We start from the raw sequence: 25,756 nt of genomic DNA, 5'->3' as shown, positions 1-25,756 counted from the left end.
ACATAGATACGATGTTTAATTTTCATTATATGCTTGTGAGTTACTTCTCATTTAGAATGTATCTTGTTGTACTATAGTGGTGGCCATTTGCAGTTATCCTTTCTCTGTCATGGGATCAGTTACTTGGGCCGCAGAGAGGGGAGAGGTCAAGCTTGTCTTCATATGTAAACATATCTTTTAAAACATGTGAAGGGATGATTGAGGGGGAACCAATTATCTCTTGGCTCCACAATATCTGTGTGCCAGTCACTGTGTCTCTGTGATCTTGTCCAGGAGGGGTGTATTTGATATATGCCTGTTGATGAGGTTTTGTTTTATGGTCCTGAGTGGTACCAAGAGCGAGATAAGAACATAGTTTAGGAGACAAAGCTGAACGATAATTTATAGCCAATGCTGTCTGGCTATGTGTGTCTTTGCTATAAAGGATCTCAGGTGCAATGTGTAAGGACTCTCAGAGAATTCATTTATAGACACGGAATTGATCTGAGAGTCACAGGGTTGTGATGGAGCTCATAATAATTAAAGATGTACTTTATGATAACTCTGACTTGTGTGGTGGTTTGGTCTCATGATTTGGTAAATACAGGACATTTCCACTACAGGAGCTTTGCAGATCCTTCAGGGTTATATTTGGTCTCTTTGTTGCCTCTCTGATTAATGCCCTCCTTGCCTGGTCCATGAGTTTTGGTGGGCAGACCTCTCTTGGCAGGTTTGTTGTGGTGCCATATTCTTTTCATTTTTTAATAATGGATTTAATGGTGCTCCGTGGGATGTTCAATGTTTCGGACATTTTTTTATAACCCAACCCTGATCTGTACTTCTCCACAACTCTGTCCCTGACCTGTTTGGGGAGCTCCTTGGTCTTCATGGTACTGCTTGCTTGGTGGTGCCCCTTAGTAGTGTTGCATTCTCTGGGGCCTTTCAAAACAGGTGTATATATACTGAGATCTTGTGACACATAGATAGCACACAGGTGGACTTTATTAAACTTAAACTTCTGAAGGTAATTGGTTGCACCAGGTCTCATTTAGGGGCTTCATAGTAAAGGGGGTGAATACATATGCACGCATCTCTTTTCGATTTTTAATTTTTTAGGAATTTTTCTAAACAAGTTATTTTTTTAAATTCACTTCACCAATTTTGACTATTTTGTGTATGTTCAATACATGAAATCCAAATAAAATCTATTTAATTTACAGGTTGCAAGGCAACAAAATAGGAAAAACGCTAAGGAGGAGGAATACTTTTGCAAGGCACTGTAGATCCTCTATGAGGCTGTGGAGGGATCCAAAATGTGGATTTAAAAGAAAACATGAATCATCAGCGAACAATGACACCTTTGTTTTTACGCTCTGGATTTCTAATCCATTTAGAATGGATTTTATTGTAGGATCTGATTTTAATAGATAACATTTCGATGGCCATAATAAATAGACATGCCGATAGTGGACAACCTTGTTTTACTCCTCTTGACAGTCTCATACTTTCTGAGAAGTAGACATTATTTACTATTTTACACCTAGGGTTATAACTCTAACCCATTTTATAAGAGATTCTCCAAAATGGAAATGTTCCAGGCATTAATATATAAACTCCAGTCATACTTTATCAAAAGCCTTTTCCAAGTCAGCTATGAATAGCAGGCCTGGTTTCACTGATTTTTGTTTCCAGTACTTGTCTTATATTATCTCCAATGTATCGTCCATGTGAAAACCTGTCTGATTAGAATGAATAATATAGTTAGTACTGTAAGTGTAGTCAAATAGATTTCCACTGATGTGACACCTGGGTTAGTGGACATGGTCACTCAAAAGATGTCAAGGGGCATTTCCTTTGAAAAGGGCACATGAGCACAAACATGTGAAGTTCATAGCAGTATATCAAAATGAGTATCAAATGAAAGCTTAAGAGTCTATATCTTTGGGAAATGAAGGCATAGATACATTTTCCATCTTAAATTAACATTTAGGCATAAGTTAAGGTTTTAATTTCTGGAAAGGGGGTCTTAGAAAACATGTACCAGAAAAAGTATTGAAAGGTTTCAGAAATACATCATTGAGATCCCTTCACTTTTTCCAAATTGTGTTACGTTACAGCCTAAAATGAATTAAATAAAATGTTTTACTCATCAATATTGAGTCTCCCGAGTAGCACATCGGTCTAAGGCACTGCATCTCAGTGATAGAGGCGTAACTACATACCCAGGTTCAATTCCAGGCTGCATCACAACCAGCCATGATTTGGGAGTCCCATGGGGCAGAGCCCAATTGGCCCAGTGTCATTTAGGGTTTGGCAGGGGTAGGCCATTACTGTAAATAAGAATTTGTTCTTAACTGACTTGCCTAGTTAAATACAATCAAAAATCTACACACAATACCCCATAATGACAAAGAAAAACAGTAGTTTTTTTTTACAATTTTGCAAAAACAGAAATACCTTATTTACATAAGTATTCAGACCCCTGAGGTACAGATCTGGGGAAGGGTACAAAAAAATTGAAGCTTCAGCATTGAAGGTCGCCAAGAACACAGTGGCCTCCATCAATCAGTCCTTTATGGTAGAGTGGCCAGACTCTACCAGTAAAAGGCACATGACAGCCCACTTGGAGTTTGCCCAAAGGCACCTAAATTACTCTCAGACCATGAGAAACAAGATTCTCTGGTCTGATGAAACCAAGATTGAACTCTTTGGCCTGAATGCCAAACGTCAAGTCTGGAGAAAAGCAGGCACCACTCATCACCTGGCCAATACCATCCCTACGATGAAGCATGGTGGAGGCAGCATCAGGCTGTGGGGATATTTTTCAACAGCAGGGACTGTGAGACTAGTCAAGATCGAGGGATTGATGAACGGAGCAAAGTACAGAGAGATCCTTGATGAGAACCTGTTCCAGAGCGCTCAGGACCTCAGACTAGGGCGAAGGTTCACCTTCCAACAGGACAATGACCTTAAGTACACAGCCAAGACAACCCAGGAGTGGCTTCGGGACAAGTCTCTGCTTAAGTGGCCCACCCAGAGCCCGGACTTGAATGCGATCAAACATCTCTGGAGAGACCTGAAAATAGCTGTGCAGCAACGCTCCCCATCCAACCTGACAGAGCTTGAGGAGATATGCAAAGAAGAATGGGAAAAACTCCCTAAAAACAGGTGTGCCAAGCTTGTAGTATCATACCCAAGAAAACTTGAGGTTGTAATAGCTTCCAAAGGTGCTTCGACAAAGTACTGAGAAAAGGTTCTGAATAGTACTGTAAATGTGATTTCAGGTTTTTATTTTTAATACATTTGAAAATGATCTAATAACCTGTTTTTGCTTTGTCATTATGGGGTATTGTGTGAAGATTGATGAGGAAACCAAAAAATATATAATCCATTTTAGAATAAGGCTGTCACGTAACAAAATGTGGAAAAAGTGAAGGGGTCTGAATACTTTCCGAATGCACTGGATGTTAAGTTTTGGAGAAATTGTTTACCTTCTGTACGTTTAGGAAATATTGCCTTGTGCCTTGTAATTCTGTAACCTAAATACCCAAAAATCTATCTCCCTCATGAGGAGGGAAGATAATGAAATTTCACAGAAGTAACAAGTAGTGGTAGAGCTACCAATTCGTTATCGTGATTTTATTGATATTAATTGTTACGTGATTAAAACTCGTAATTCTGTTACCAAATTGGCTCTTAATGACACCTACCTACTTCATTTCCCAGCCCCCACTCTTTCCATTTACTTTAACCAGCATCCTCGCCCACTGAGCACCGACCAACACCGGATGTCCATGCAAGTTGAAAAATAGTTTCAATTTGGTCAGTTCACCCTGGCCTTTGGATAGCACAGTACAGTACAGTGAGTAGAACACAGTAGAGTACAGTACAATACAGGAAAGTACTGAGTACAGTCGAGTGAGTAGGACACAGTAGATTAGAAGACAATACAGTACAGTACAATGCATTACAGTGAGTAAAGCACAGTAGAGTACAGTCCAATACAACACAGCAGTACTGTACAATACATTTAAAGAAAAGTACAGTACAGTAGAGTACAGTATAGTATATTGTCCTGCACTCTACTGAACTATACTGTACTGCACTGTCTACTATGCTCTGCTGTGCTGCGCTGTGATGTCCAAACTTGTGAAACATGAAGAGAATGACATTCAAAGGTGTAAATACGCTTCACTTAGTATAGTTAAATAACCAAAATGTTTTCAAAATCAAGGTTACCATGTCAAAACTGACACTCCATTCTTTCTGCAGAGATCTTTGAATCTCAATTTGGAGCAGATATTTAAACAAAATTTTTTGGAGAATGTGGTCACATTAAAACCTGAGGGAGATTTACCATAATTTAGTTTTAGTTCTTCCACTAAATTGGTTTATGTACATTTCTCAGTGGAAATTGTTAAAAGTAGTCAATGTGCATAGAGCTCTATGGTTTATTAAACTTTGAAAGCAATGGTTTCTGTTTGGCATACATTTTAAAGTGAACAAAGTGAGTCAAAGCAAAATTTGGTTACCGTGGAATTGATATACCATAACCGTGAAATAAAAGAATAACATAATACCATATTTTTCTCTCCTCTCTCTTGCTCTCTCTCTCTCTCTTGACATACATGCTATCAGAAGTAGTGCACTATATAGGAAATATGGTTCTATTTGAGACACATGCTTGGCTACAGAAAGGCCTCTGACACTTTGCCAAAAACATGCTCCATTCATCCGCAGGTGTCAAATGTACATCATGTCTTAATCATCTCAATTTGTCCCACAGATCAAAGTGCCAAGATCAATCCTGTGGCGGAGAGGGAGATGTGACGAGCACTTTGTCACACGACTACATTGCATGTCATCCCTCTCAAATTGCATCACCGCTCGCTTACTGATACAGTCTAATTCCCCCTCTACAGAGGATATAGGGGATATGATAATGGCAGTTGGAGTGGCGTTTGGTAGAATGAAAATATAATCCCCTCCATTTGCACATAAAATGTTTCTCCTACATGCCTGCCTAGTTGTCAGCCCTGATTATATAAATAAATAAGATGGGGGGAGGGTAATTTTTATTGGCCCAATAGCTTCATCATTAAAAGCATAAACTTTACTTCATTTTAACAGATATTTAGAACCAAACCCCCCTCCTCATCCACTCTACATAGAATCCCCCTGACGCCCCACACCCCTACAGATGGTTCACCAGTCCCTCTTATGCATGCTCCAGTGTGAGCCGAGCCCACTTCGGCAGCACTGCTCTGGGGTCCTTATACCCCGCGTCTCATGTTTCCTGCTCTTCCACATTGTTATTTTTTACTAGGCAGTCCCTCCACCTGTTGGCTACATATAGGTCCAGAGTCAGCCCCCACCCTAGGCCTGTACACCACCCACACAGCACTGTCTCCTCCCCACTGATGGATCAAGGTGTGACACGTATCTGTTCGTGGCGATAGCACTTTGAATAATCCTCCATTGTAAATCAGCAGCACACTCCTCTATGGGAGGCTTATTTTTTTATGTACCTTTATTTAACTAGGCAAGTCAGTTACAAACAAATTCTCATTTACAATGACGGCCTACCGGGGAACAGTGGGTTACTGCCTTATTCAGGGGCGGAACAGATTTAGATTCTTACCTTGTCAGCTAGGGGATTCGATCCAGCAACCTTCAGTTCCAACGCTCTAACCACTAGGCTACCTGCCACCCCTTATACAAAGAGCGGCAACATCATCTCAGACCAACATGCAGTTGGTCTTTCTGAGCCACTGCATACAGAGAGCCCTTTTGCTGGCTGTGCAAAAAGCCCCCAGCTCTGGAGTCTTGAACGATAAGATCATTCCCTCACACTCCTGGTGTTCCCCTGCAGCGGCAGCAATGGTGAAAGGAGGTAGGTCAGTGTCATTCGTGGTTAGACGGTCCAGTCTCCGCCTACAGCCCAGCAGCTCTCGGAATGTGCTCAGTAGTGCAGCACGAACACCCTCCACCACCTGCTGCAGCAGCCTGGTGTTTTTTTTTTTTTATGGAGGAAGCCTCTGTCATGTCGCTGGCCTTTTTCCACCTTGCCTTTTCTTGCAGGTCACCCAACTTACTGAACCGCACTCTCACAAGCCTGAGCCGCAAGCTGGAAGAGGACAGCACTTTGGTCCAGATAAGTGGGTTGTGAAACAGTGGCTCCTCCATTATCCATGCTCCTGGTCTTTTTTCCATGCCCAAAGCACAGTGCGACAGAACGATGTAATGGCTGACACATGAACCTGCTCCAGATTGTACCCAAGGTCCCGTGCCCTCCTCAGATCATTCCAAGCAGTGTCTCTCCAGCACATCCCCTCGTTGTACAGACATCTCTGTGCAGCTTTTAGGTGGAAAGCTGAGTGAGTGAGTGAGTGAGTGAGTGAGTGAGTGAGTGAGTGAGTGAGTGAGTGAGTGAGTGAGTGAGAAATAATCTACTAGATTTGAGGAGATCATTGTTGTTGTCTTGGGACGTACAGAACAGTGGTCTGGTCTGGCTCTGTAGACTGGCCTGCTGTTGAAAGGTTGGCACTACACTGCACTGCCTTGTCCTTCTCCACAGCAGTTCATTTGTCTATAGACTATATCCTCCAGGCAGAAAATAGCATACCTCACTGTATCGTTTAGTTCAAGATCAGAGGGAAATTTCTGTGGGTTTTCTTTGAGCTTAAGTACAGCAAATACATTATATATTTCTCTCTCTCTGTCCCTCTGAAAATTATTTGTTTTTTCTCATCCTGCATTTGTCCGTACTGCCCCCTGTTGACGCCTGAACATAATGTTCCTTCTTATAAAACCTAACCACGCAGATGAGATGAGAAATATATCGACCATCACCGAAAGCATGTATATGCACACAGCATATCCAACACTGATGCTGATACACGCATCCTCATCTGTTTTCCTTCCGCTACGGCTTTAATGAGTAAATGTGTTGGTAATTGAGTGTATTCTCCTCAACCCCCAGCTCTCTCTCGCCGTAGGTGACATTATGAAGATTCATTAAGTTGAAGTGCATTGACAGCCATTGGTGTCTCGTCAGCCACATTAGTTAATGAGAAGAAAATACAATCTCGGTGGCAAATTCCATGGTAAAATGTTTTATAATTTGCCAAAAGCTGTGTGGATGAATTGTGCTTCAGAGGATTGCACGTGGTTAATTATGCCAGGTTTAGCACAACACTGATGTGTATTGTTGTTTTGCACGGTAATACTATACACTTTAGAGAGTTTCCGTTCAAAATACAGTGAACTTTGATGCGAAGGTCAGACAGGGAGTAACCAAATGAACAACAGCCAACAACAAGTATCGTAATGGTCAAAACAACAACGAGGCCACTGAGTCACCACATTCAACAAGTAGGTTGATAAATAGAATGGTATATTGCAGCAGCAGTATACAAGGTCCAAAGTTCGAGACTCGTAAACACAGTCCTGATCCTGTTTGTCATTTCTCTTTCAGCACTCTTAAACAGCTTTGCTAAATCTTATTTCCACAGTAACAGGTATGTTTATTTTAAGATTAGACTCAACAATAAAGTGAATCAGTACAAAAACACCTTTCAACTGACAAATTTCACAAATCTAAATGACAGTGACAAGTTGGTACATTTAGGTAATCATCGGGATCACTGTATCTAATCTTGTACAATCTCAGTCATGCCATGAATCTCGTTTCCTCCTTACATCCCTGATTACTGGAGATGAATAGTCTTAATAGTTTTATCCTGAAAGTAAAATAGCCTGACAGTAGAGAGTGAGAGTGGTGTTTAATCCTTGGATATTTAGCCAATTAACAGCTCCCGCAGCACAAAGGATCATTATCTTTCCCTGCACAGAGATATGACATAGCCATTCTCAAACATTGCCATTCTCAAATGTTTTGTCTGTTTCAGTATGGCGATGATGGGACATGAGCAGCAAAAAAGTCCTTGGGCCAAAGAGAGCTAGCGCCTAGCGCTGAGGAAAATAAAAGGGCATTAAATATTATCTGGCTGTGGTCCAGCTGGCTGAATGAAATCACATTACAAAAGAAGAATTGAATTCCTCTGCCTCAGATGAGTCCCGATGGCCTCTTTAATACGAAGAGCAGAGAGGCAATTATTTGTGATTCTGCACAGTGGTGCGCAGAGTGGTTCTGTCAGCCCTATAGGTACCGTTCAGAGGAGAGGAGAGGGGAGTCAACCAAGTTCATTCATTGTACCCATTTCCCCTTCAGACTCATCCTCTGTTTTAGAATGAGTGACAAATCAGAAATTCCTTTTTCATCAGTGTGTGTAATGAGTGGAATTGAAAGCCTAGAAACAGTCATAGAATCTAAGAATGAAGGGAGACTCGTGATGAAGTGAACTCTTTAATATGTGACGGACAAAGTGGTGGTCACAGTTACACAGTTACCATAATGCATACTTACAGTACCAAACTTTGGCAATGTATTTCACGTGAGTTGTATTCCTGTTACAATGGAATCTTCATGCTGAAGTGATAATACCAAGATATATGCTGGAATTGTTTTATGCACACATTCTTTTTGAAAGCATGTATTTCACGTGTTTTATTCCTGTTGCAGTGGAATCCTCTAAAGTGTTTATACCAAGATATATACAGAAATTGTTACATGTACTCATTATTTTTGAAAGCATAATACAGTGTAAGTGAGCAGTATCAACCTACCTACAGTGATAAACTGATCCTACAAAGCCATATCGATATAACAGAAAATGACCAGTAATACGAATATGGCTTTCTTATTTTTCCACCACATATCCAGTTGATGGTATTGTCAGAAATGCAATGTGATTTTGAATTAATGTGGTGCTCTCTCAGAGGCAGCAGTGGGATGTAATTGAGTCCACAAAAAGCGTTTAACCAAATCCCCATTTGTACAGTTAGTCTAGGTTAGGTTTCAGAGTAAAGCCAATGCAAACCCTTTTCTCAAGCCAAAGCTTAAAGCAAACAAAGATGGCCTTACTGTTTACATTTGCTTTCCTCACCCCAAATACTGTAAAATAAAGGAGATACTTAACAAAATATGGTTGCTTATTGCTCATCACTTGAAAGTAGGATGTTCAACCACCACTGTCAGAATGACATCAAAGGAGCAAGAATTACTTAACTGTTTATTTAACAACATCTGTAAAAACCATATTTGCTAAAGTGTCTACTTGGATGCAAGAAAACATGCAAAACACGTCCTTGTTTGCATCCCAAATGGCACCATATTCCCCATATAGTGCACTTGTGACCAGAGCCCTGGTCAAAAGTAGTGCACTACAAAGGGTATAGGGTGCCATTTTGGACGCAATCCATGTGTCAGCAAGAACAACCCAAAGTACAGTAGATCAATAAAACACAACCACAGCCCAACCATCTGGACTAGAAGCAAACTTTTTTTTTCTTGCTTAATTTTTTATTGATTCAATATGCTACAGTAATAAAGTCCTCTCTTATCTGAAACCCAGAGGTGTAAAACAGAGTGATTTATAGTCTGCTCTGCCGTAGCTAGCGCCAGTGTTTAATAGCTGCTGGGTTAATTGTTAAGTTGTACCGCCAGGTCTCTCTATGAGGATCAATCATACGCAGCTGTAATAATGACTTTCTAATGCTCCGTTAAGCCTGCCTACCCTGCTCTGCAGAGAGAGGAGAAGTCCTGGCCCAAATGGCACCCTATTCCCTATGAAGTGCACTACTTTTGATATGGGCCCATAGAGTGGGCCAAAAAGCAGTGCAGTGTATAGGGAATAGGGCACCATTTGAAATGCATCCAGAGTACCTTAATTCACACACCATGGCAGTTCGGGTTCGGGCGTAATGTTTTTATGTCCTCCTGTAAGATGAAGGGCATCTTAATTTCTGCTGGGTTGAGTCTGCCTGATGAATCCAAATTTTCAACCACGGCACAGCAATACGTTATTAATGTATAATCACTGAATTCAGATGGAAGTACAGTGCATTCGGAAAGTATGTTACATTACAGCCTTATTTTCTAATTGATTAAACAAAAAAAATCCTCAGTAATCGACACACAATACCAGATAATGACAAAGCAAAAGCAGGTTTTTGAAAATGTTCAGGTCTCTCCATAGATGTTGGGGCTCCCGAGAGGCACAATTGTCTAAGGCACTGCGTCTCAGTGCTAGAGGCGTCACTACAGACCCTGGTTTGATTCCAGGCTGTATCACAACCGGCCATGATTGCGAGTCCCATTGGGCGGTGCACAATTGGCCCAGCATCGTCCGGGTTTGGCCGGGGTAGGCCGTTATTGTAAAGAAGAATCTGTTCTTAACTGACTTGCCTAGTTAAATAAAGGTTAAAAAAACATTTTATAATAATGTTCGATCCGGTTCAAGTCCAGGCTCTGGCTGGGCCACTAAAGGACATTGAGAGACTTGTCCCAAAGCCACTCCTGTGTTGTCTTGACTGTATTCTTAGGGTCGTTGTCCTGTTGGAAGGTAAACCTTTGCTGCAGTCTGAGGTCATGAGCACGCTGGAGTAGGTTTTCATCAAGGATCTCTCTGTATTTTGTTCCGTTCATCTTTCCCTTGATCCTGACTAGTCTCCCAGTCCCTGCCACTGAAAACATCCCCACAACATGATGCTGCCACCACCATTGCTTCACCGTAGGGATAGTGCCAGGTTTCCTCCAGATGTGACACATTGCATTCAGGCCAAAGGTTCAGTCTTGGTTTCATCAGACCAAAGAATCTTGATACTCATAGTCTGAGAGTTTTTAGGTGCCTTTTGTCAAACTCCAAGTGGGCTGTCATGTGTCTTTTACTGAGGAGTGGCTTCCATTTGGCCACTCTACCATAAAGGCCTGATTGGTGGATTGCTGCAGAGAAGGTTGTCCTTCTGGAACATTCTCCCATCCCCACAGAGAACCTCTAGAGCTTTGTTAGAGTGACCATCAGGTTCTTGGTCACCTCCCTGACCAAGGCCCTTCTCCCCCAATTGCTCAGTTTGGCCAGCTCTAGGAAGAGTAGGAGGCCACTGTGTTTTTGGGGACCTTAAATGCTACAGAATTATTTTGGTACCCTTCCCCAAATCTGTGCATCGACAAAATCCTGTCTCGGAGCTCTACAGACAATTCCTTTGACCTCATGGTTTTGTTTTTGCTCTGACATGCACTTTCAACTGTGGGATCTTATATAGACAGGTGTGTGCCTTTGCAAATCATGTCCAATCAATTGAATTCACCACAGATGAACTCCAATCAAGTTGTAGAAACATCTCAAGGATGATCAATGGAAACAGAATGCACCTGAGCTCAATTTCAAGTCTCATAGCAAAAGGTCTGAATACTTATGTAAATAAAGTATCTGGGTTGTGTTTTGTAAATGTGTAACAGTATCAAAAAAAACGTTTTCGCTTTGTCGTTATAGAGTATTGTATGTAGATTGCTCAGGATTTTTTTCTTTTTATCCATTTTAGAATTAGGCAGTAATTTAACAAAATGTGGAAATAGTCTGAGTACTTTCCAAAGGCACACTATAGTGGTTAGTACTGGAGCACCATTTATGTGTGCCCGCCCGTGTGTGTGTGTGTGTGTGTGTGTGTGTGTGTGTGTGTGTGTGTGTGTGTGTGTGTGTGTGTGTGTGTGTGTGTGTGTGTGTGTGTGTGTGTGTGTGTGTGTGTGTGTGTGTGTGTGTGTGTGTGTGTGTGTGTTAGGATATATATATATATGATTTGAAGGAGGTAGTTTGTTATTCGTGGAAAGTGAGCCTGGAGGATCGGTGAAGTGTGTGATCAGTGAAGTGTGAGGGAATGAGGGAGGGAGGAAAGATGGACCGTACATTTCCCCCCCACACACACACACACAAAACTGTCCGCTGAAGTTCAGAAGGTGTGTGCTTTGCTTTGAAGAAACATTTCAAATGAGAAGCATTAGTTAGAATTCCCAATGTATAAAAGTGAGAAGTGAATGGAGAGAGGAAAGATGAGAGAAGGAAATGAGAGAGGAGGAAAGCTGGAGTCCTCTTGTTCCCCTCTCATAGAGATTCAGATCTTTCAACTGGGACTTGGTTAAAAGTGGATAAGCTTCAATGAAGCAAGTACATTTCACACATGAACGTCTGGAGAGAGACTGGACCTCCAGGCCTGTAGATTATGACCAGGGACCAAAGAGGCTCAGGTTTGAGCTACAGTACAGCACTGACGTTTCATCTCAACCAAAAACACTTTTGGGAAATGTTGTAAAAATACTGGAAAATATATCCTCAATGAATGTATAGCCTACTCTTTCTTCCACACTATGATGTGAGAACGTTGTTGGATAATTTTTTATAATGTGAGCTTGGGTCATTTTTAGATCAATGTCTCACTTGAGTATTTTTCTGTGTGGCTGTTTACTCTTGACAGTGCAACAACCTCAATCTGGAATGTTCAGACAGTAAGACCTGCTTTGATATTCCTCATTGATTTGGAAACAAGGTCATTGATAAAAGTAGGTGAGAGACGGTGAGAGAGAGAAGGAAAATAGTGTAAATCTACCCAAAAAACTATTAGGCAACAATTAATTAAATAACTTCTAGACAATTTCCTGGACAAAAGGTTTCAGTGTAATAGTGAAGGTGTAAACTTAAATCCTCTGCATTATCATTAACAGCAGACGTGTACATTTCCTCAGCGAAAACAATGTACTGAGCAAATGTCAAATTGGCTTTTTACCAAATTACCGTACAACAGACCACGTATTCATGCTGCACAACCTAATTGACAAACAAACACACAAAAACAAAGGCAAAGTCTTCTCATGCTTTGTTAATTAAAAAAAATATTATACTCAATTTGGTACGAGGGTCTGCTATAAAAATGTATGGAAAGTGATGTTGGGGGGAAAACATATGACATTTAAAATCCATGTACACAAACAACAAGTGTACGGTTAAATTTGTCAATTTATTTTTCCATAGGTCTGGGGGGTGAGACAGGGATGAAGCTTAAGCCCCACCCACTTCAACATATATATCAATTTTTTTTTTATTTTTTTTTTATTTTACCTTTATTTAACCAGGCAAGTCAGTTAAGAACAAATTCTTATTTTCAATGACGGCCTGGGAACAGTGGGTTAACTGCCTGTTCAGGGGCAGAACGACAGATTTGTACCTTGTCAGCTCGGGGGTTTGAACTCGCAACCTTCCGGTCACTAGTCCAACGCTCTAACCACTAGGCTACCCTGCCGCCCCAATGAATTGGCGAGGGCACTAGAACAGTCTGCAGCACCTGGCCTCACCCTACTAGAATCTGAAGTCAAATGTCTACTGTTTGCTGATGATCTGGTGCTTCTGTCCCCAACCAAGGAGGGGCTACAGCAGCACCTAGATCTTCTGCACAGACCTGGGCCCTGACAGTAAATCTCAGTAAGATAAAAAATAATGGTGTTCCAAAAAAGGTCCAGTTGCCAGGACCACAAATACAAATTTGGACACAATTGACCTAGAGTACACAAAAAACTATACATACCTTGACCTAAACATCAGCGCCACAGGTAACTTCCACAAAGTTGTGAACGATCTGAGAGACAAGGCAAGAAGGGCCTTCTAAGGAACATAAAATTTGACATACCAATTAGGATCTGGCTAAAAATACTTGAATCATTTATAAAAACCCATTACTGTACTCTTTATGGTTGTGTGGTCTGGGGTCCACTCACCAACCAAGAATTCACAAAATGGGACAAACACCAAATTGAGACTCATGCAGAATACCTGACCACTGTGACTGACCCAAAATTAAGGAAATCTTTGACTATGTTCAGACTCAAGGAACATAGCCTTGATATTGAGAAAGTTTATTTCACTTTTGTTTATTATCTATTTCACTTGCTTTGGCAATGTAAACATATGGTTCCCATGCTAATAAATGTCCCTTAAATTGAATTGGAATTGAATTGAGGGAGGGAGAGGAAGAGAGAGAGAGTTAGAGGACCAACTGTCTATTCATTGTCTGTCTTCATGAGAGCCTACTTCTGCTCTGAGAAGATAAAATCTGAACTTCACTCAACATTTAAATATACACAAAAATCTGAACTTCACTCAACAGTAAAGTTGAAAGACTTTGGCAATGTCATTAAACACTTAATCTATGAACAACCAACCATGTGTGATACCACAACACTAGCCCTAACCCAAGCCCTCTCATCAGAGTTGGTATTGCATTGAATATGGTCATATGTAATGCCATCTACAGCATTAGTATTCACAGCCACGTTGAAGACATTGCTTCATCCATGCTGTAATCATTCCCAAAGATCTTCAAGGTTTACTGTTTGTCTCTTTTCTCTAAAGTGCAGAGAAGGAAGCCATGTTCCTACATCCAAGACTAATTATGCTAATGTGCGGCTCCAGAGACAAGCTCTGCCTCGTTAGACTGATAATTGTTTGTACATTTTCTCAGAGCTCTTATCAAATCACAAACCCCTGAGAAAGTTTTTGTTTTTTTTAACTTAATTTGAGAATTTCAGAGGTGAAATGCTAAAGATATCCTCCCTCCGTGGAAGTAATTAGTTCTGTCTTAATTACTGCACATGTTACAGTGCGTGTTTTCAACTGAATTCAACACATAGAATGTACATTCTCTCATTAAAATGTACAGTATACTTCTATTTTTGCCCTCCAGATAATCTCTTCAGGCCTATTACAACGAACATTGGCCAGCGTACTAACACAAGATTATATCTCGTTAAACCATCAATATGCAGTAAAATCACCCGTACAGCTGACCCACTGATTTGCCACTCCTTAAAGAAGATGTCAATGTTATCATTAAGTCCTGATTGCTGCCAACATTTTTCAAGAATACTTCGCAATCTGGTAGGCATTATCATCTGAGCCAATTTATCCTGCTTTTTTTTGGTAGACAAAGGGTGATTTATGTATTTGACAATCATTCCGTACAACTGAAGTAAAGTATTTCCTCGTTTACCATGGAAAATCTACTGTTGCAATTCACACAACACCTTGTATGAATGGAAAACTACTGGTGGTGTAGCCTATTCTTATTATTCATTTGTTCATTCATTCATTGCTAACTAACGCTAGAGCAATTGCTAAATAGCATTAGCGCAATGACTGGAAATCCATGGGTATCTGCTAGAATGCATGCTGGTAGATGCCCATAGACTTCCAGTCATTACACTAACGCTAGTTCACTTTGGCCCCCGAAACTACCTCTTAACTTCCTTCATGCTGGAAACATTTGAACAAAATATAGGCCTACTACTTCTATATTGTTATACTCTAAGTATTTTTTTTATTCATTAGCCTTACGGTTTCCAATACGGTCTCCTGATATTTTTATATTTTATTTGGGACATCAGTAGCATTTTAAGAAACTCAGCATTAACCTGCAGGAGCATAAGTTTTGCCTGTTCATTGTAATCGACCCTTCAGCTTTATGAGCGACAAAAGAATTCCACTAACTGTCCACCATATTGTTACCAAACATACTGTACCTGTTCTGTCTTTCTTATACATAGGGTAGCTGAGTATAATTCCACAGGCAGCGTAACACCTCGCCCTCATCGAGACTCTGGAGGCAGGATATCCATTTGTTCTCATGTTTTTAAATCGCTCAAATTGCCTTAAAAACAATATATACGCTTGTTCTGAGAAACATGAAATAGTCTAGTAAAGATCTAACAGAGTTACAGCTAGATAGCCAATGAATCAGATTAAGTATCCAATTCATTTTTTATACAAAGCTAGCGTGGTGTTTGGTGCCATAGCTAGCTAGCATGTTTCATCCTGACATTAATCTTTACAAAGTTATCAAGTTTTGTATCAAAATGCACTAAAATAACCACCCACAGCATCAGGTAAGTAAAATAATATTAGATACCAACAATGCTATCAAAGGCATAAGAAGCTTGCAGATTGATGGAGATTATAAAGGTACTGTATGCAGAATCTTCTTCTATGAGGTTTAACGGCGGTTGGCATCCAATTTGTTGCATTACCGCCACCCACAAGACTGGAGTATAACTCCCTTATACATTACATGAAAAAGAAAAACTTACTAAATAAATACCCTGACATCTAACACTATACTCACTCATTTCAAAATTACTGTATATAAAATGAATACCACCCTACCCCGCATTTTAAATGTATTTATTCCTACTTCATGTTATCACCCTGAAAGGATGGGACATCACCACTTGTAACTCTTCTGCTGTCAAGTCTCGCACAGACAAATACCTCTTTGCAGCTGCCACCACAACCTCAATTTTCTAAGACTTCCATTCCACCCCTACAGTACAATTGATAATCGTTGCTATAAATGCTAAAAATCCAATCTTGTTGAAACTTATTTCACTTTTTGGCCTATCCCTCTGTACTGGTAAATCTCTACTACTCTCACCACTCCTCCCCCTTAACCCATCTTCGTCTACTTTCTTCACTGCCTCAGCATATGACGACTTCTCCGCTACTCTAACCCGGAAAACCACAACCTGCCTCTCTCACACGGGACATTTCTGATCCCCAGCTCCATGGGCACCCCTACAATTAACACATTCCATTACTTTCCCCAATACTACACATTCCTTTGTCTCATGCCCTTCTGCACATTTCTCACACCTTGGACCCTCCCTCCTTCACACTGCCCATAAGCTTGACACCTGTAACATCTCCGTGTTTTCGGCACATACGCTCGTACAGGATAACTTATATATCCTAACTTCACTTTGTCAAGCAAAGACAACTTCAAAACTCAAATGAACAGACAATGACTCTTCTGTTTCCCCACTCTCGCCACCCTGTCTGTGTCACATCAAACGACGAGCATCACATACACCGGGAATCTTTTCCCCCACAGCTGGTCAACGTTTATATCTAGCTACCACAGTTATCACTCCTTTCATTGGTGCCCTTTTCTTGCGAACGAAACAATTCACTTTTCTTGCCCCCATTCGTTTTACTTCGAGTGCATTTTTCCTCTGACCAACAGAAACACAAACAATTATCACTAGACCACTTCTTGTTACCCTCAACGATTCCACAACTGATTTCTTCACACACTGTGAAACCACAAATGGATCAGCCAAAAGGCAAGAGTCCACTTTTTCCTTAAACTTCAAAATCAAATCAAATGTATTTATATAGCCCTTCGTACATCAGCTGATATCTCAAAGTGCTGTACAGAAACCCAGCCTAAAACCCCAAACAGCAAGCAATGCAGGTGTAGAAGCACGGTGGCTAGGAAAAACTCCCTAGAAAGGCCAAAACCTAGGAAGAAACCTAGAGAGGAACCAGGCTATGTGGGGTGGCCAGTCCTCTTCTGGCTGTGCCGGGTGGAGATTATAACAAAACATGGTCAAGATGTTCAAATGTTCATAAATGACCAGCATGGTCGAATAATAATAAGGCAGAATAGTTGAAACTGGAGCAGCAGCACAGTCAGGTGGACTGGGGACAGCAAGGAGTCATCATGTCAGGTAGTCCTGGGGCATAGTCCTAGGGCTCAGGTCCTCCGAGAGAGAGAAAGAAAGAGAGAATTAGAGAGAGCATATGTTTCTGGGGCGGCAGGGTAGCCTAGTGGTTAGAGCGTTGGACTAGTAACCGGAAGGTTGCAAGTTCAAACCCCCGAGCTGACAAGGTACAAATCTGTCGTTCTGCCCCTGAACAGGCAGTTAACCCACTAGGCCGTCATTGTAAATAAGAATTTGTTCTTAACTGACTTGCCTAGTTAAATAAAGGTAAAAAAAAAAATGTGGGACATCTCCTTACTGTCACTCCATCCCTGACACCCATCTTGTACTTGCTTTCTCTAGGAACTCCATTTTCCCTTTCGGGAGTTCTGCTCATGTCCCCAATAATGTGCCTACAACAACCTCGCCGTCTTTTTTCTAGCTAGCTCACACTGACCAACCCTGTCTCCAGATGAATGCTTGGTCATGACTGTATGCAGAATCAAACATCATCCTCCATTAGAGAAATAAACTTCCTGTTTACTGAGGTCATGTGACAGGTAAGGTCAAGGTCACAAAAGGGAGAAACTACTTATAGAAAACCGCCAGCAGGGGGTGACAAACACACCCAAATGGAAATTGAATACTTTATTTAACCAGGAAGTCCCTTTGAAGTCAGAAGACCGATTTTACAAGAGAGATCTACCAGGGCAACAATATTGACAAAGTTCCACTAACTATCCACCATATTGGCACCAGTGGAGACTGGTGGGAGGAGCTATAGGAGGACGGGCTCATTGTAATGGCTGGAATGTGTTTGATACTGTTCCATTTTATCCATTCTAGTTCCTCCCACCAGCCTCCACTAACAGTACCTACTACATTGTAAATCTTAAACTGAGTTTGCTGAACTTTGATTCATTGGATGCTAAATGTATTCCACTATCTACAGAGAGGGAGCCATTATCATCCAATCTCCAAATCATATTTACCAAGTCCGGGCTCTTACATTATTAAAGTTTATCACCCAAGTGGGTGAAACACATTGCCAGTGGTCTGGTCAGTGTGTGTCAGGATGGAAGATTGGCCAATTTGAGCAAACAAATACGAATAAAGAAAATAATGGGGTGAATGCTAACTTCTGTAACATGCCATTTAGAGGGTTCAGAAAGTAGAATGTCAACATATGAAAGATAAGACCAGACAGAGGCAGTATACAGGAGTGACATAAACATGACTTTAATCCACCATCTCAATTAGTTCACGTAACAGACATGAAATTATAGGCACAGGTCAGGCATTATAATCAATGATGAACATCCACTTCTCATCCTTTTTTGTTGTTGTTGCCATTTCTGTTTCTTTGATTTTATTAGTTACAAAAAACTGGTTTAGTCGAAAAGACCGAAGCCCATGTCATCATTGGAACTCTCCTCGGATTCTTCCTTTTTCTCCTCCTTGACTAGTGCGTCTGCTGCAGGGGCGGCGCCTCCAACAGCAGCCGGGGCAGTTCCACCACCGGCACCTATGTTGCAGATCAGGCTGCCAATGTCCACCCTGGCCAGAGCCTTGGAGAACAGACTGGGCCAGAAAGGCTCAATGGTCACATTGGCAGCCTTGTCCTCTGTGACGGTGGCTTTATCATCGTGGAGGATGAGGGCAGAGTAAATACAAGCGAGCTCAGATACAGATGCCATCTTTCTGTGTAGGTTTAATAGTTTTGGGGTCGGATGCCTAAATTTAGTTCAATTGAATCCACTTCTCATCCTTACACCCATCCTTACACTTACACTTCTGTGTGTGTGTTGCCTGTGTTGGGCTCAGTAGCAGTGCTACAGTAGTCTCAGCTAGCTGACACCATTCACAGTGCATGGGCTTCACACACACACATACACACACGGACATGGTTCGCAGCGCCTAGGCACCTGTCCCAGATGTGACTGTCACTCTGCCCCCCGCAGCTGAGGCCCCACGGCTCACTCCCCTGGGTCATTACTAATTTCACACCTATACACACACACACACACACACACACACAGTGGGTACAAACTTATGCAGGCACACACAGACAGATTAATTGAAACACACACAAACACTCACACACTCACACACTGACACACACACACACACACACACACACACACACACACACACACACACACACACACACACACACACACACACACACACACACACACACACACACACACACACACACACTGCCAGCTACTCTCACAATCCTGGATCCCAACTAATTATTTAGGAGAGAAATCCTGCATATGTAAGTGAACATGGGAAATGTGTGGTGAAGTTTTTTTGGCATCTGATCATAAATCAGCAAAAGTAGGGCGGATTATGTCCCTTGGCCTGGTGAAAAGGAACTGAACCTGTGTCTTACTCAAATAAACTATTGTCTGGTAAGTGACATCAAAGACATTACTCTTCCTCCATTTCCTTCACGGACCACTGAACCGTACGCAGTATCTGTCCTCGACGTCTGCTGTAGTAAACTATCCACCTGCAGGTCATCGTCCAGGCCGTTCAGAACATTTGAAATAACATAATCTCTCTCGTCAAGGAAATAGCCCATAAAACTGTCCCTTTTATTTCTCTGTCTGTAATTACACCATTCACTTTTGAGATTTTGCACATACAAATCTGTTTAAATGTCCCACAGGATGATTTAGCTTGATCCTTTTGTATAATGAAGGAGGAATAATCTTACCGTAATTACTGTAGTATGAGGTGAAATCAAATGGAGATGAAAATCACCAATATGCTGACAGGAAAATAACAAAGGGCTGCGTCCCAAATTGCACCCTAGTCCCTATATAGTGCCCATAGCTCTGGTCAAAAGTAGTGCACTATATAGTGAATAGGGTGCCATTTGGGATGCATACATGGCCGCCACATTCTACGAAACATATTCTTAGCCAGATGTAATGGCTTTTATAAAAACCCAATTATATGTTTCTAATGAACAGTGGATATTGGGACTTGGTAGGTCCATAGATCATGGATGTATCATATTGTAATAGCAGTGTATTCAGGAGCCTGGTGAATAATAAGGGAACAGTCCATGTCACGAGTTCGGCTCCTTTCCCTCTCTCTGGATCTGACGGGGCACAACGTCTCAATCCCTGGAGCAAAAACGTTGTGCTATCCAGGAGCACGAGTACAGGACATCAATAAGCTGCTCTGAAACATTTTAAACCAGCATTGGGAAATTGAGTATCATATTTCATGTAGGATTCAATGACATTATGAAGGGCAGCTGAAGATGGATTTTTAAAGAACTGATTGGGTCACTAACAAACGCACAATAACATCTGTCCCTCTGCCCTCCTTAAATCATGGCATTGTATGGTTCAGCAGACTTTTATCCCTCCATAACTGGCTACGAGACTATTGCAGCTCTGTGGTTGTAACATTTATTGACAAGTTTGATACCTTCTGGAAACAAAGCTCATAGTATAAGGAGGATGGGATCCACCCTAGATCCTTTCATGGCAATATAAGGGTAATTGAAAAGCCATTGTTTCAATGCAGCAAGCCCAGCTCATTTAATCTCTACCATTGTTGTTGCTGAATTCTCGTAATGCTTCAGCAAATGTACATTATCCCAGGGGCCCAGGAAGACACAATGTAAGTAATGTATGTCCCTCTTACTGCCCTGAATGCCTTTGCTGATCCTACAGCTATCGTATACAGTAATCATGTGCCTATGAACCAGAGTTATACTGTTAGCATTGAGGTGGTGTGTTCTAGCAGGAAGTCCACTGTGTGCAGCGCACCCTGCACTAACATAAATAACCTGAGCATGTCTACCCCTGCTAAGCTTCCCAGTAAAGCAATAAAAACAATCAAGCATCCCAGAAAAGTACTAAAAATAGCCCATGTTATTAAAGTAGCTTAAGAAACAAGGTTAATTATATCAATAATTTGCTAATAACAGATGACATTCATATTCTGACAATGTCTGAAACTCACTTAGATAATACCTTTGATACAGTGGTAGTAATACATGGTTATAAGGTCTAGAGAAAATGCAGAAATGCCAAAGGTGGAGGTGTGGCCGTTTTATATTCAGAACCACATTCCTGTAAAGCTAAGAGAGGATCTCATGTTAAATACAAGTTATATGGCTACAGGTTATTCTGCCTCACCTGAAGCCCATTCTGGTGGGAAGCTGCTATAGACCACCAAAGTACAAACAGTCAGAATCTGGATAGCATGTGTGAAATGCTTGATAATGTATGTGATATCAACAGAGAGGTATATATTTTTTTATTTTAAATATTGACTGGCTTTCATCCGGCTACCCACTCAGGAAAAGCTTCAAATTGTAACTAGTGCCCGCAACCTGGTTTAGGTTATCAGTCAACCTACCAGGGTAGTTACAAACAGCACACACATGAAATCATCAACATGTATTGATCACATCTTTACTAATTCTGCAGAAATGTGCTTGACAGCAGTATCCAAATCCATCGGATGCAGTAATCACATTATAGTAGCCATATCAAGGAAAACCAAACTTCCAAAGCCTGGGCCTAATATAGTGTATAATTTAGAAGTACCTATCCAAATGTATTAAATTGGATTACAAGCAATTAAGTAACTTCCCTGTAAATCAAGAAATTATATTGGTTCAATCATTTGAAACAATGTTCCCATATATATTTTTCACACACATTTAGTAGCCACAATATCAGAACCACGTATTGGCTACCTTAACATAGAAACCTTACCAGGCTCTTGGGAATCACATGCACATACAGTGCCTTCAGAAATTATTCAGACCACTTGACTTTTTCCACAATTTATTACATTACATTACATTAAAATGTATTTGTTTTAAATAATCCTGCACACTAGTCCTACACATCCCCATGATGCCAAAGTGAAAACAGGTTTTTAGAAATTTGAGCAAATGTATAAAATAAACTAAAATACATTATTTACATAAGTATTCAGACCCTTTGCTGTGAGACTTGAAATTGAGCTCAGGTGCATCCTGTTTCGATTGATCATCCTTGAGATGTTTCTACAACTTGATTGGAGTCCACCTGTGGTACATTCAATTGATTGGACATGATTTGGAAAGGCACACACCTGTATAAGGTCCCACAGTTGAAAGTGCATGTCAGAGCAAAAACCAAGCCATGAGGTCAAAGGAATTGTCCTTAGACCTCCGAGACTTTGTGACTTCCCCAGATTTTGTGAAGGCACAGATCTGGGGAAGGGTACCAAAACATTTCTGTAACATTGAAGGTCCCCAAGAACACAGTGGCCTCCATCATTCTTGAATGGAAGAAGTTTGGAACCACCAAGACTCTTCCTAGAGCAGGCCACCCGGCCAAACTGAGCAATCGGGGGAGAAAGGCCTTGGTCAGGGAGGTGACCAAGAACCCAATGGTCACTCTGACAGAGCTCTAGAGGTTCTCTGTGGAGATGGGAGAACCTTCCAGAATTACAACCATCTCTGCAGCAATCCACCAATCAGGCCTTTATGGTAGAGTGGCCAGATGGAAGCCACTCTTCAGTAAAAGACACATGACAGCCCACTTGGAGTTTAACAAAAGGCACCTAAAGACTCTCAGACTATGAGAAACAAGATTATCTGGTCCAATGAAACCAAGATTGAACTCTTTGGCCTGAATGCCAAGCGTCACATTTCAAATCAAAATCAAGTTTATTTATTAGTTCATTTGTCACGTGCGCTGAATACATCAGGTGTGAAATGCTAACTTACAGGCTCTAACCAATAGTGCAAAAAAGGTATTAGGTGAACAATAGGAAGGTAATGCAATAAAAAAACAGTAAACATTTGGAGGAAACCTGGCACCATCCCTATGGTGAAGCATGGTGGTGGCAGAATCAATCATGCTGTGGGGATGTTTTTCAGCGGCAGGGACTGGGAGACTAGTCAATATCGAGGCAAAGATTAACAGAGCAAAGTACAGAGAGATCCTTGATGAAAACCTACTCCAGAGCGCACAGGACATTAGACACCTTCTAATAGGACAATGACCCTAAACACACAGCCAAGGTAATGCAGGAGTGGCTTCGGGACAAGTCTCTGAATGTCCTTGAGTGGCCCAGCCAGAGCCGGGACTTGAACCCAATCTATCATCTCTGGAGAGACCTGAAAATAGCTGTGCAGCAACGCTCCCCATCCAACCTGACAGAGCTTGAGAGGATCTCTATAGAATAATTAGAAAGACTCCCCAAATACAGGTATGCTAAGCTTGTAGCGTCACACCCAAGAAGACTCGAGGCTGTAATCACTACCAAAGGTGTTTCAACAAAGTACTGAATAAAGGGTCTGAATACTTATGTAAATGTGATATTTCTAAAAACCTGTTTTTGCATTGTCATTATGGGGTGTTGTGTGTTTATTTGAGTAAGACACAGGTTCAGTTCCTTTTCACCAGGCCAAGGGACATAATCCGCCCTACTTTTGCTGATTTATGATCAGTTGCCAAAAAAACTTCACCACACAGATCCCATGTTCACTTACATATGCAGGATTTCTCTCCTAAATAATTAGTTGGGATCCAGGATTGTTGATGCCACTCCATTTGCTCTGTTCCTGCCATTATTATGAGCCATTCTCCACACAGCAGCCTCCACTGATCTAATGTATGAATATGTGCCTCATATGAAGTCAGCCCTCAGTAAAGTTATTTTTGGAACATTGAGAAGGTATTTCAGTCACAGCATGCTGTTCAAGGAGGTTGATGCTTGCTTGTCTTGTCATCAGTCTTTGTAACACACACACACGCACACACACCACGCCACACACGCACACAAGGTGACTTCTTGTCACTTGTCTCCCTGCTTTCAGGACTTCAATATCATTGCTGTTTGCAACATGTACTAACGTTTGATTATTAAACAGTAGATTGTGCCAACGTGACATGTAAACTTTTGGCTAATACATGTGATTAATCATTCTAGACAGCTAGTGGAGCAGGATATACCAGCATTATTGCCTTTCTTCCAATGAGCCACAGTCAGATAAACTAGTGACGATAGCTCCCTGGCGGGTGATTGGAGGCTCTAGAGGAGAGGTCAGGGGTCAGGGATAGACCTGGGTTGATTGAAGTGTTTGATTGAGCCTGTCTGGAGTTGCCAGAGGGGCGGGGGTTTGCACTTTTGGGACTAGCTATTGCATTGGTTATATTGCCCCAGGCAAGCTCAATCAAGTGCAGCAAAAGTATTTGAAAGAAAACACATACTATTTGAACCCAGGGTCTGGTCAGGCGTATGCATACTGTGATCAGCTTTGAGTTTCACTGAATCCAGGAACTCTGTTTTCATTGCCAGGTTGACATGGGGCAACATAGCGGGGGTGTGGAGTGGAGAGGAAGTCGATACGGCCAGTTTAACCAGGTCAAACACACTGAAACCTTGAGATCAGACTAGTAGTTGATGGGCCACAAAGTGTCCTGATTACAAAGGATCAATATGTGGTTAATGATGCTGTTGCATATTGCTTTGATATTACTAACATGCAGTTATTGATTATTGCCTGCAGCGAAACAGCCTCAGACTGAATTTACCCCAAAATAACACGTAAAAACTTCCAAATGAATGTGTTATGAGATTTGTGGTTTAAAACAATTAGATCAACAACAGGCGGTGATTATATGAATGTAGGGGGTCGTTGGTGTGTTGTTGTTGCTGTGCGTGTTTGTGTGTTGTTGTGTGTGTTTGTGAGCACCACCAGGTCTGCATTATGAGCTGTGTAATTGAGTCTGTAGGGAACAGCGTCATTTTCGTATTAAAAGGAAGATGAGGAATCCAAATACCAGACGCAACTCAAAACAATTATTGGGTTTTGAAGTCTATATCCAGTCCGTAACTAAACAAAATAAATGTCCATATGTTTTGGCTGTGAATCATTCTTTCCATATCATTCTTTTCCCGACACGCACATTCCAATGGTGTTATCTCTCAAAACTGCTGTTATTTCGTGTGTGCGTCAGGAAGCCACACCCGTCCTACTTTGCATTAAAATTTCAGAACGTGAAAGTGTGCAGCTACTGTATATAGAAATAATGAAGCTCAAATAGAAAATCATTCTACTTAAAAATTAGAGCTGACAAAATCCCAACACAGTTCCACCTCTGACACCATTAAAACATCAGCTATGCGGATTTCGTCTAAGCGGATCTGATTGAATCGTATTTTATTGTTGTTTCGTTTTGGAGTGCCCTCATTGTTGGTCTTAAAGAGACGCTGAAGCAATTTTATTTATGACTTACAGAATATGTGAATTGAAGGGGGCATAACAGTGCCAATGTCAGCGGGCTTAAGATTCTAATATTTTATTGATGCAGTAGCTGC

At 41.3% G+C, this 25,756-nt stretch overlaps 1 protein-coding gene across 1 annotated transcript; it reads right to left on the bottom strand.

Annotated features, from left to right (window-relative positions):
- Window positions 1-18,792: 18,792 nt before the first annotated feature.
- Window positions 18,793-19,108, bottom strand: LOC110498569 (60S acidic ribosomal protein P1-like). The gene has a single exon (XM_036953812.1). The coding sequence runs from the start codon at window positions 19,096-19,098 to the stop codon at window positions 18,793-18,795; it is 306 nt and encodes a 101-aa protein (XP_036809707.1). The 5' UTR covers window positions 19,099-19,108.
- Between the last annotated feature and the right edge of the window lie 6,648 nt (window positions 19,109-25,756).

The sequence above is a fragment of the Oncorhynchus mykiss genome, chromosome 19 (assembly GCF_013265735.2).
Source record: "Oncorhynchus mykiss isolate Arlee chromosome 19, USDA_OmykA_1.1, whole genome shotgun sequence".
Lineage (NCBI taxonomy): Eukaryota > Metazoa > Chordata > Actinopteri > Salmoniformes > Salmonidae > Oncorhynchus > Oncorhynchus mykiss.
This window is presented reverse-complemented; position numbering and strand designations above follow the sequence as displayed.